Below are 13,197 nucleotides of genomic sequence, written 5' to 3'. Positions count from 1 at the left end.
TACCATGATATAAGTGTACTCATTATGTTTGAAAGTCGTCACATTACATATCTAAGTTGCCTTCTAAGGTTTCGCTATCTGTTCTTGTACACATGATGTCACACTGCAAAGAGTAACTTATTGATTTACTGTTAGTATCAAAATCCAAGTGACGCGTTCACCGAGACCATATTTACCACATACACATGAGATTATTCGGAAATGAACTACTGGGAACTTACACGAAGTTGCACCGCACAAGGGCGCTGGTCGGTGGGGAACTATGGGGGACATTCAGTTGGGCTTCCATAATGCGCGTGGTAGTTACTGAAGGTATCATGACAGCTGTGGGCTACGTGGATATTATTGCAGTCATCTGCATCACTCCGTGCTTGACGTTATCTTCCAGCAGGATATCTGTCCGTGTCAGTATGTCAGAATTGTGCTACTGCGGTTCGAGGAGCATAATAGTGAACTCACGTTGATGTCTTACCCGCCATATTCGCCAGATCTGAACTTCGTGGAACAAATCTGGGGCGCTATCTGGCGCAGCTCCGCCCCCACAGACCGCCGACCTGCAATTTACTGTAAATGCTTGAGCTGTGCGTACACATCTTGTGCCGCATATCTCCGCAATCCTATAAAAGACCTATAGAGTCCATGCTATACAGACAGTCCGCTGTGCTGTGTTAACAAAGGTGGACCAATACGCGATGAAGCGGGTGGTCGTAATGTTTATGCTCATCAGTGTATATCCAACAAATTGATTGGATCCTGCTTATCAGTTTAGGCTTTTATCTCATTCGGTTAGTGCAGAACAAATTTCCAAACAAAACTACAGGGTGTGACAAAAATGTGTGGTCAGACTTCCAGGCATCATTCCTTATGGCGTTACCCGCGGAGTTCCTGCTCCTGCTCCTCAGTCGTGTACCCCTTTCGATAAAAACAACTACCCCGCAGTTGTAAGTACATTGGTGGGGAAATACCAAATGACAACTATGCTGCGTGTTTTAATTTATGGAGGTGAAATTGTTTTCGACTAATGTCTTTAGGCTATATTTTAACGTACTCTGCAACAACATGTAATCCAGTTCTCTGAAATTCCTCCTGGAGAACACGTTTTTATAAAGTCGAAACCAAGGTAAAGGGATTTTAATAAGCCTTACAATTTGCAGCTGCTTGGTTGTTTACTATTTGTACAAGGAGATTTCATTCTACGGTTGCTGCTCTAGCCGTGTACAATATTTAAAACTCTATATTTTATAGCCGTCCTATAATTATTGGCGCCAACAAAATTACACGTCCACCTCCAAATGGATGGACTTCCTGAACATATCGGCGTTCCTAGTGTCGTCTAGTACTTCTCCGAACCCTAACACATCTAGTGTCCGGTCGCAAACCAATCCTGGTCTTGTCAGCAAACATGACATTATTGCATTCTTAAATGGACTAATGTTGATGTGCAAGAGTGCAGGTCGTTCGAGTGCGTCGGTTCCGTTGCTTCAGTGCAAAACTTCTCATTGGTCTTCTGGAATGAAGAGCACCCTGATGCAATCTTCTACTCACTGTTCGGCCTGACATACGAATCCCTGTTGCCCTGGGAAAGTCATTTTCAATATTTTTGGCAGCTGATGTGGGCACCTGTGAGCCGACAGTTGAAGGAAACGTTGGTGTTGCCATACGAGGAGGTCCACTGCGAGGTGTATCATTCACATATCTCGTCTCTCTGTGCTTTCTCCACATCTTAGAGACGCCACTTCGAGTGAAATGTAACCGATCGGGGAACATCTTGCTGTGTATGACCTGATAAAAATAGAGCCACTATCCTGACTATCAAAGTATTGCGTACCCCTGCGTGATATGTTACTGTACTGCTGAACACAAACTGAATGAAGCTGAACACAAACTGAATGAAGCTGTTGTTGAGCCGGACTGCTCGCGGTGTGCCACTGCGGCGGCGGTATGTTTACATGACTAGCAAACGGCCACAAAGCATAGCAATAGTAAACACCGTCCAGTACATGGGCTCCATCTGGATAATGCATGAAGTGCCTAGATCAATGAGTCCTAGAGGTAGACTCTGTTTTACGATAGTATTCCAAACTTTTGTTGAGCAGCGTATATTTTTCTGCATATACATCTGGCATTCTTTCATTTCATTTCATCTTACTCTTGCACACAAGTGCGTTTACATCGCATTATTTGACTCTTCCCCCAGGTGAGAGATCACGTTCTTACAATAGAACTTGCGTTCCAAATGGAGGATTGTGACTCATAAAAGAAAACAGTATTTTCTTGACATGCAACAAAATCTGTTGATTGATCTTCGAGTGACCGATTTAGACTGCCCTAGATACATGAAGTAATTGTTCTACAAACACATTTGCAAATAAACGAATTTAATGTCGCAAAACCACCTTGAATACAGCAAATAATACAAAAGATGAAAATAAAATTATTGTTAAAAACGCAAACAGAACGTTCAATGGTCTGTCACATACGTGAAAGAGCAGAAATAACTCAATCAAAACTGAAATATAAATCTGCAAGTCGATTATGCAGTCAGGTCCAAGATGTGCAAGAAAGAGCCAAGTTTTAAGACAAAGAGACGGTGCGTCTGTGTGTGGGAGGGGGGGGGAGGGGGGGCAGAGGAAGTAGGAGGGAGGGAGGGAGGGAGGGAGGGAGGGAGGGAGGGAGGGAGGGAGGGAGGGGGAGGGGGAGGGGGAGGGAGGGGGAGGGAGGGAGAGAGAGAGAGAGAGAGAGAGAGAGAGAGAGAGAGAGAGAGAGTGGGGGGAGGGGGAGGGAGAGGGGGGGAGGGAGAGAAAAACAGGTCTCAAATTTTGAGAGGAAATTATTATATTAACTTTTTGGAGCACAAAAATATGGCTCTGAGCACTATGGGACTTAACATCTATGGTCATCAGTCCCCTAGAACTTAGAACTACTTAAACCTAACTAACCTAAGGACATCACACAACACCCAGTCATCACGAGGCAGGGAAAATCCCCTGACCCCGCCGGGAATCGAACCCGGGAGCTCGGGCGTGGGAAGCGAGAACGCTACCGCACGACCACGAGCTGCGGACTTGATCACTGCAATAACATTCAACTACACTACCACGCATCTTTACGCTCACATTACATAATCTGTAATAATATTACTTTATTATTGTAAAATGTTGCTAATTTGTGTTCCTTTCAGTTTTTCAGTACTTTTCCTGAACTTACTCGGCGCTTTAACGAGGTTGTAAAGTTGCTGCGTGCAAGCAAGCCAACTCAACAACGGCGACTACTTTCGGTGGTAGGGAGTTCCCTTCCTGCCAAGTGTACGTGGTAAACAACCTGTGGATAAATTTGTAAAAAAAAAAAAAAAAAAAAAAAAAAACCCAGACAAGTCTGTCAGAATTATTTTAAGTCAGCCATAAAGAAAATACATAATTTGTATTCCCTTTGAATAATAATAATAATAATAATAATAATAATAATAATTGTTATTATTATGTGGATCACTGATGTTGCCATCACAAATGATAGCAAAATCGACGAAAAACAACTTGCAAATCTTGCCAGATACGAGGACTTGAAAATAGAACTTCGGCAACTCTTCCGGAATACCGGTTGAAGTGGTCCCAGTGGTTCTCAGTACATTAGGAGCAATGCCAAAAGATCTTAGTGGGCCCCTGAAAACCATTGGCACTAATAAAAATCTATCTGCCAACCACAGCAAGCCGCTATAGTCGGGATCTGCACGACTTATCCTCTGACACACAATACAGTCCTCAATGCTTGGGAAATGTTTTGTTAATGAAAAAAAAATGGTTCAAATGGCTCTGAGCACTATGGGACTCAACTGCTGTGGTCATAAGTCCCCTAGAACTTAGAACTACTTAAACCTAACTAACCTAAGGACAGCACACAACACCCAGCCATCACGAGGCAGAGAAAATCCCTGACCCCGCCGGGAATCGAACCCGGGAACCCGGGCGTGGGAAGCGAGAACGCTACAGCACGACCACGAGATGCGGGCTTTTGTTAATGAAAATACAGGGTATCCCAGCAGGATTGGTCAATATTCAGGGATATGACCGGAACGTTCACCCGAAGGAAAAAGAGTGTAGCAAACATGTGCTCTATAATGCATATCGTGGGAACTATGAGTTTCTGTTTATCTTCGCTAGTGTGAACAAAATCTCTTCTACTGAACAAGTACTCATAGCACTTAAGGTATGCATTTTAGAGTCCATGTTCACTAGACTTTCTTGCTTCGAATGATCATTCCTGTCGTGAACTTCAATACCGACCATTGCTCCTAGGACACACTGTATACGAACCTCAGCACGGTGAACTCATTTGCTGTATGTACTGTCAACAATAATTATTGTCCTACCTCGCCAACCCGCGCCTGAAGCGTTCCTACGTTGCCTGTCACAAGCCGGGATACAGGAGTAATGAAGGAAGAGTAACACCTCAAAAATAAAATAAAAATAAAAAAATCTACCATGTAAGTACAATAAATCTCAGTGTCACAGTCATTAATGAACTACAAGCTGCACGGGATATACGATTAGTTAGTTGAAAATGCATTATTAGAAAAATAATGGGTGCAAGACAAACTACAGGTGGTTGGAAAATAAAAAGTAAAGACGTCTACTAAAACATAAAGGAAGTGTCAGATGTAATGGCAAAGCGAAGGATAGCGTTCTTTGGCCACCTTTCTCGAATGAATGAGAATAGGCTAACGAAACACAAACCATTCCTATATTCATGGAAAAAGAGGTAAACAATAGCATGGATTACAGATATAAGAAAAGGAGAAGCAGAAAGAAAATAAAAACATAAAAAATTAACCGGATGAAACAGGAAGCGAACAGCGGAAAATCAAGGATGGAATGTAACAATATTATGAAAAGGAAAGTTGCTACTCACCATGTAGCGGAGATGTTGAGTCGCAGAGAGGCACAACAAAAAGACTGTCACAAATAAGCTTTCGGCCAGCAACGCCTTCGTCAAAAATAGACGGCAGACATACACACACTCACGTAAACGCAGCTCACACACACACATGACTGCAGTCTCTGGCAAGTGAGTTGCCAGAGAGGCTTGCTGGCCGAAAGCTTATTTGTGACAGTCTTTTTGTTGTGCCTATCTGCGACTCAGCATCTCCGCTATATGGTGAGTAGCAACTTCCATTTTCATAACAGAAAACAACATTTTTAAGAAAAAATACTACGATTAGAAAGCTTTAAGGGCAGAAAAAATAAAATCAGGAAAAACAGTGACCGCGGAAAGAGCATAACATGAGGAAAAGACGGAGGAAAAGTACTGGAAAATAAAACAAAGAAATATGAGGAACTGAAGTGGCTACATGATCCTAGTTGATTGATATAACGACTATAGTAATAATAATAATCATTATTATTCTGTAATACGTGTGCTTTGTTTTCATCACAGGGAATACTTCTAATGTTTGATAGTGCTTTGTTGGGGTCTGACGTCGTCCTGCAGCTCGCGTTTCTGAAGGACAAATTTTTATATTATACAATGCTCTTAACTTTCAGGTAAGTAGAAGCTCCCATCTGAGACAAAGGCGTAAAGGGACTTCGTTCGAGGTGAACTGAAGAGAGGTGTTAAGAGCCAATGCTGTAGTGATGACGTGTGTTCATTCACACTTACCGAGGGAAGGCAAGCCCCTACGCGTCGCGAACAGCCAACCCCATAGCTGCCCCGACGACGCGTGCTTGTCCTTGTCTTTGGCGGCCCTCTTCATGTCTGAGCAGGACGAAAACTGGCGTAGCGCGTGCGATGCTAGAAGCGAGTTAACGCGCGACTGGCGAGGTGCTACGGCCACGCGCGGGAAGCGACTGAGTGGCAGCGGCTATCTAATCGGAGGGGGAGACTGGCTGCTGCGCGACCAATCACCGACAGTCGTCTCCAGCCGCTCTGACTCAACGCGGCGTAGCCGGTAGCTGCTTCACGTGCGCGAAGGCGGCCGCTTCCGGCACCAAACCCAGACTGCGTCGTCGCACTGGCGTGACTAGGTAAAGTCGCGCAGCCAGCGCCCGCGTAAGAGTCCAAGCAGAAAAATGAAAGGTTCTCGGCCTCGGTAACAAAGAAATGTGGTCTTTTTAAGATAAAAAATGCATTAACTTTTCGATCTAGTCGTTGATGTTGAGGTCTTCAGTTTAAAGACTGGCTCGATGCATCTCTCCACGATATTAACTGAATTTATCGTCGATGCTTGGCAGAAGACGATAGTAATTTTAGCAAGGTAAACAGTTTCTGTTGTTCTGCAGGGTTACACTACTGGCCATTAAAATTGCTACACCACGAAGATGACGTGCTACAGACGCGAAATTTAACCGGCAGGAAGAAGATGCTGTGATATGCAAATGATTAGCTTTTCAGGGCATTCACACATGGTTGGTGCCGGTGGCGACACCTACAACGTGCTGACATAAGGAAAGTTTCCAACCGATTTCTCATACACAAACAGCAGTTGACCGGCGTTGCCTGATGAAACGTTGTTGTGATGCCTCGTGGAAGGAGGAGAAATGCGTACCATCACGTTTCCGACTTTGATAAAGGTCGGATTGTAGCCTATCGCGATTGCGGTTTATCGTATCGCGACATTGCTGCTCGCGTTGGTCGAGCTCCAATAACTGTTAGCAGAATATGAAATCGGTGGGTTCAGGAGGGTAATGCGAAACTGGATCCCAACGGCTTCGTATCATTAGCAGTCGAGATGACAGGCATCTTATCCGCATGGCTGTAACAGATCGTGCAGCCACGTCTCGATCCCTGAGTCAACAGATTGGGACGTGAAAGACAACAACCATCTGCACGAACAGTACGACGACTTTTGCAGCAGCATGGACTATCAGCTCGGAGACCGTGGCTGCGGTTACCCTTGACGTTGCATCACAGACAGGGCTCCTGCGATGGTGTACTCAACGACGAACCTGGGTGCACGAATGGCAAAACGTCATTTTTTTCGGATGAATCCAGGCTCTGTTTACAGCATCATGATGGTGGCATCTCTGTTTGGCGACATGGCGGTGAACGCACATTGGAAGCGTGTACTCGTCATCGCCATACTGGCTTATCAACGGGTGTGATGGTATGGGGTGCCATTGGTTACACGTCTCGGTCACCTCTGGTTCACATTGACGGCACTTTGAACAGTGGACGTTACATTTCAGATGTGTCACGACCCATGGCTCTACCCTTCATTCGGTCCCTGCGAAATCCTACATTTCAGCAGGATAATGCACGACCGCATGTTTCAGGTCCTGTACGGTCCTTTCTGGATACAGAAAATGTTCGACTGCTGCCATGGCCAGCACATTCTCCAGATCCCTCGCCAACTGAAAACGTCTGTTCAATGGTGGCCGAGCAACTGGCTCGTCACAATACGCCAGTCACTACTCTTGCTGAACTGTGGTATCGTGTTGAAGCTGCATGGGCAGCTGTACCTGTACACGCCATCGAAGCTCTGTTTGACTCAATGCCCAGGCGTATCAAGGCCGTTATTACGGCCAGAGGTGGTTTTTCTGGGTACTGATTTCTCAGGATATATGCACCCAAATTGCGTGAAAATGTAATCACATGTCAGTTGTAGTATAATATATTTGTCCAATGAATACCCGTTTATCATCTGCATTTCTTCTTGGTGTAGCAATTTTAACGGCCAGTAGTGTGTATTATTTGTACAGAAAATGCAAAAATGACAATATGTTAACACAGGAAAATATCACAATAATTATATTAACTACAAAAGGGGTAAACAAGTTTTTATGGTTCAAATGGCTCTGAGCACTATGGGACTTAACATCTTAGGTCATCAGTCCCCTAGAACTTAGAACTAGTTAAACCTAACTAACCTAAGGACAGCACACACATCCATGCCCGAGGCAGGATTCGAACCTGCGACCGTAGCAGTCGCGCGGTTCCGGACTGCGCGCCTAGAACCGCGAGACCACCGCGGCCGGCAAGTTTTTATGTGGAAATACATTTAACAAATGATCAGACATAAGATAAATTTACAGCGTGAATCTAGTGTTTGTAACGGAAACTTAATTTAACCATGGGGAAAGCGGACATTTAGCCTGATCACTTAATACATACATTTATTACATTCTGTGTCATATGTTTTTTGATTTCCAGTAAGGTCATCTTTTCGCATTTCGTCACAAAATGCAAAACTTCACATTGCACATCATAGGACTGGTTTTCTGCTAAAAGATGATCAGCAAAGGTCGAATCCTTCCTCTGTAAATCTTCAGCTTCTCTAATGTTCACGTAGCCTAATTGCCATTGCTCTGCCTGACTGACCAATATACACTCTGTCATACTGCTTGCAAGTGCTTTTATATACACTACTCTGTGCCAGTTGTTACAATTTATCTTTAATACTGGATAAATTATTTTATATGTTATTGGTATCATAAAATGTAGGTCTGTTGTTGCGACACATTAACTGACATTTTGCCAGTATATGGAATTTTGCATCAGACTTTGCAACTACCGAGTGATTGCTGTTGACCAGCCAGCGTACAGTAGTGGTGCAATTCTATTCTTTTTTTTTTTTTTTTTTTTTTTTGACAAGGTAAAGCTCTTGCCATTGCCGGAAGCGCTGCGTTTGAGGTTTGTAGTTCTGTTTGAAAAGCTGATTTGGATAATGGAACAGATAAGAGGCGATACACCATTGAATGGAGAGCTGCATGTTTGAGGCTGTGTGGTTGCAGGGAGCTCCCAGGGATAACGTATCAGTAACTATGTTTTCTCTGTAAATACTAAACATCTTTTTCTCTTACTAATATCTATATTAAAGCACAAGAAATTTACAGAAGAGCTTCCCATCTCCATTGTAAACTAAATTTTCTTATGTTGTGAGTTTAAATGCCGTTGCAATGTATCTAACTGTGTAATGGTACTGGTCCACAAACACAGCACATCATTGACATATCTGAACCAGTACTTAATTTTACAATCAACGGCCCTTTCTGTAAGAAAATTTGTTCGAACCTGTCCATGCAAAATTAAATGTATCTCCACAGAAGAAGTTTGTTTCCACCTTTTTTAGTTATTGTAATTATTACAATGTTTTCATATGTTAACGTTTTGTCATTTTTGTGTCTTCTGTACAGATAATACCTGTGTAAGTCCCACATCACGTTTATCTGTGTTATCGACATTCAGTTGTCACCTGAAGACGAATTGAGAAGCCGGAAGCCTTTTCATGACAAAATAAATATAATTTAGCAAAACATTAGGAAATGTTTTCTTTTTTAATATTACTCTCCACGATAGTCTATTCTGTGCAAGCATCTTCGTCTCTGCATAATTACTGCAACCTATATCCACAACTTGACTAGAAGAAGGGATCGGTTGGTAGGACATGTCCTGAGGCACCAAGGGATCACCAATTTAGTATTGGAGGGCAGCGTGGAGGGTAAAAAACGTAGAGGGAAACCAAGAGATGAATACCCTAAGCAGATTCAGAAGGATGTACGTTGCAGTAAGTACTTGGAGATGAAGAAGCTTGTATACGAGAGAGTAGCATGGAGAGCTGCATCAAACCAGTCTCTGAACTGAAGACCACAACAACATATCCATCTGAACCTCTTTACTGTATTTGTGGCTTGGTCTCCTCCAAAATTTTGACCCCTCACACTTCACCTCCGTTACCAAACCCGCTTGATGCCTCAGGATTTCTGTTATCAACTGAACCCTTCTTTTAGTCAGATTGTGCCAACAATTTCTTTTCTACCCAGTTCTGTTCAGTACCTCCTCACTACTCACTCAATCTTCCCATGTCGTCTTCTGCCTTTTCTAAACCATCACAGTTCAAAACGTTCTATTCTCTTTTCACGTGAACTGTTTTCCGTCCACGTGTAAGTAGGCTGTTTAGGTTTTTTAATTGGTAACGCCACCTCTGTATGAAAATCACTGGCTGTGCTGTGTGCAGTCTGTGGCTGCTTTGCATTGTTGTCTGCCATTGTAGTGTTGGGCAGCGGCAGCTGGATGTTAACAGTGCGTAGCGTTGCGCAGTTGGAGGTGAGCCGCCAGCAGTGGTGGATGTGGGGAGAGAGATGGCGGAGTTTTGAAATTTGTCATGAACTGCTCTATATATATATATATATATATATATATATATATGATGATATCAAGGTAAATACATTGTTTGTTCTATATATATATATATATATATATATATATATATATATATATGATATCAAGGTAAATACATTGTTTGTTCTCTATTAATATCTTTCATTTGCTAACTATCCCTATCAGTAGTTAGTGCCTTCCATAGTTTGAATCTTTTATTTAGCTGGCAGTAGTGGCGCTTGCTGTATTGCCTTTCAATAATCTCTACAAGAGAATGGCCCTGACTAACATTAACCTGTACTTTTCACAAATCACTTACCTCACAAAAATCTTGGTTACTCCCACTACTGCAATACAGCAAGCGCCACTACTGCCAGCTAAATAAAAGATTCAAACTATGGAAGGCACTAACTACTGATAGGGATAGTTAGCAAATGAAAGATATTAATAGAGAACAAACAATGTATTTACCTTGATATCATCATATATAAATATAGCAGTTCATGACAAATTTCAAAACTCCGCGATCTCTCTCCCCACATCCACCACTGCTGGCGCAACGCTACGCGCTGGTCACAGCCAGTTGCCTAACACTACAATGGCGAGTATTACAACAATGCAAAGCAGCCACAGACTGCACACAGCACAGCCAGTGATTTTCATACAGAGGTGGCGTTACCAATAAAAAAACCTAAACAGCCTACTTACACACGTTTCACTGACGGACAAGAATACACTCCAGACTTCCTAACACTAACATGTATGCAATATATTAGTGAATTTGCCATTTCCATGAATGTTTTTCTTGATATTTCCAGTGTGAATTGTTTGTGCTCTCTACTTCGGCCGTCACCAGTAACCTTTAATAAAATCTTCTCGGTCTTTCAGCTGCATCAGGTGGTTAAAATCCCACGAGCTTTCGACCGACCTCTCCTCCGCCACTGTCACGTGGTAAATGACTGCTATGTCGCCGTGGCCTCGTCGTTACATAGCCGCGCTGCTAGCTGTGACGTCACTAGTGCGCTCTTCCTCGGCAACTGCAGTAATGTTTCAATGTCGCGATGGCCGGGTCCCAGGCTGTGCTGAGCTGCAAACCGACGTCCTTATTCATGGTGTTTCAGATGTTTTTTATTTCTGCCGCTTCTTTTTGACGGTATCCCAAAATCCCTTCGTCCTCATAAAGACAGATGTTTCGTAGAATAGAATTCTATGTCGATTTTCTAATGCGTGTTCTGCCATAGCTGATTTTTCAGCGTAGCGTAGTCGTAAGCACCTCTCGTGTTCCGTCCGGCGTTGCTCCACAATGCGTACTGTTTGGCCGATGTAGTAGCCGCCACACTGACCTAGTATTTTGTACGCTCCAGGCGTTGTAAGCCCTATATTGTCCTTCACAGGCTTCATTAGCTGTTGTATTTTTGCTGGGGGCGCGAACACTGATGAGATATTGTGTCTCTTCAAGGAGCCGACAGTGTACCACACAAAAGGCAAAATCGCAAGCTGCTTGTTCTCTTCTTCGGTGGTGTATTTCCTGCGTGTCTCACCATAAATAGTCTGCGATAATCGGCGATGACTGTAGCTGCTAGAAGTGGCAGAAATAAAAATATTTGAAATCATCATCAACAAGGGCGGTGGTATTCTGCTCAGCGCAGCCTGAGGTCCGACCATCGCGAAGCTGAAGCGGGTGCGACGGAAGCGGGACGTAAACAATACTGCACCAGGCGAGGAAGATCGCACCAGTGACGTCACGGCCAGCAGCGCGGCTTTATAACGGCGAGGCCGTGGCGACATACAGTAGCAGTACTTTACCACTTAACAATGGCCGAGGAGAGCTCGGTCGAAAGCTCGTGGGATTTTAACCATCTGATGTGGCAGAAAGTCCGAGAAGATTTTATTAGTTCGTATCGCCGCGAGAACATTCATACTAGCTCCACCACACAATCAGAGATGACCAGTGTCATATGTTATCGACAGTGGAATATTAATGGATGAACAATTAGCGTTAACTCTGGTCTTCTGTTGTTTGACCGCGGAGAGAGTAGGAATCCAAGCAGAATTTAAGAAAACAAAATTGCGTTAATGTCATTTGCTAGTTTCCTTAACACTATCCCAGCATCTGGAAGCGCTCACCAGAATCAGTGTGGTGCTATATTCTATCGGATGACCGGTAACAAGACCATGTTCTTTAGTCGCAGATTTGTTTGGACTGCTCTAAACTTTTGTGAAGCTAATGCTCTATACACTGGTAATGCGCGGTCGTGACAGTCTGACCGATGAATAATATGCCATAACGGAAGGGATGTGGTAGACATTCGCCTCAGGCAAAGCAAAATCATCCTTTACAGACCCTACAAAGGCCCCAGTCAGTTTGCTCGAAAAACACTCTTCACACTGTTTCCTCAAATATGATCAACACTGTGAGAAATGGTACCTGCACCAGGCAAGAAAGCTGTAGACTTAAGCGCCACATCGTTATTCTATTCTCTCATTCGATTCAGGGCTGGTCGACAGCGCAGGTCTGATCTACCACTCATTATACCCATTCAGGCGAAAAGTAACTTGAAGGTTGGCTAACTGAACTGAAAAACTTCCAGGATCTGAGATGGGTTGAGCCTATGGACCATGGTACGAGGTACCCCTCGACACTGAGCAGGATGGTAACAATCATCAGCCAGAAGATACAAATCAGTGAGAGTTCGTTTCCATTAAACGGCATATCTCACCGTGCTATCATTTCTCCCGACCAACACATCAAATTCGGGTCAATCGAACTGAGAAGATCTAAAAAGCTGGGAAAATTCTCCCTGCCATGAGGCCAAATTACATATCTGAAAAAGTTTGCAGGTTTCAGTGCCGACAATCTATAGTACGCACCTCAAATTCTACCGTAATAAGATCGGTAGCAATAGGTGAAAGAAGGCTCCATGTCCCAACTCCATCTGTCTGCTCACAGGGGTGGACATCAGTTAAAAAGTAGGTGTAAGTCAACACATATCGAAAAAACAAGCCTAACCTCAATTATCGAATTCGGCGAAGGAAGAGAGAGACAACCCAAAATTTACTAAAATGTCAGATGAATTCAAACGCAAACCCACTAACTGACGTATGAAA

The 13,197-nt window shown here is 43.5% G+C and overlaps 1 protein-coding gene across 2 annotated transcripts in view; it reads right to left on the bottom strand.

Moving 5' to 3' along the window:
• Positions 1 to 5,837, bottom strand: part of LOC126260002 (ovarian-specific serine/threonine-protein kinase Lok-like) — a 207,437-nt gene extending 201,600 nt beyond the window's left edge. The window contains exon 1 of one of the 2 annotated variants that reach the window (XM_049957157.1): positions 5,653 to 5,837. In XM_049957157.1, coding sequence (XP_049813114.1) covers positions 5,653 to 5,746 — 94 coding nt within the window. In that variant the 5' untranslated portion in view covers positions 5,747 to 5,837. The remainder of the gene's footprint in view (positions 1 to 5,652) is intronic. The other variant, XM_049957155.1, reaches the window with a different exon arrangement.
• Between the last annotated feature and the right edge of the window lie 7,360 nt (positions 5,838 to 13,197).

Source organism: Schistocerca nitens, chromosome 5, assembly GCF_023898315.1.
Source record: "Schistocerca nitens isolate TAMUIC-IGC-003100 chromosome 5, iqSchNite1.1, whole genome shotgun sequence".
In the NCBI taxonomy this organism is placed as follows: Eukaryota; Metazoa; Arthropoda; class Insecta; order Orthoptera; family Acrididae; genus Schistocerca; species Schistocerca nitens.
Note: the sequence above shows the minus strand (reverse complement) of the source record. Positions and strands in the feature narration are given on the sequence as shown.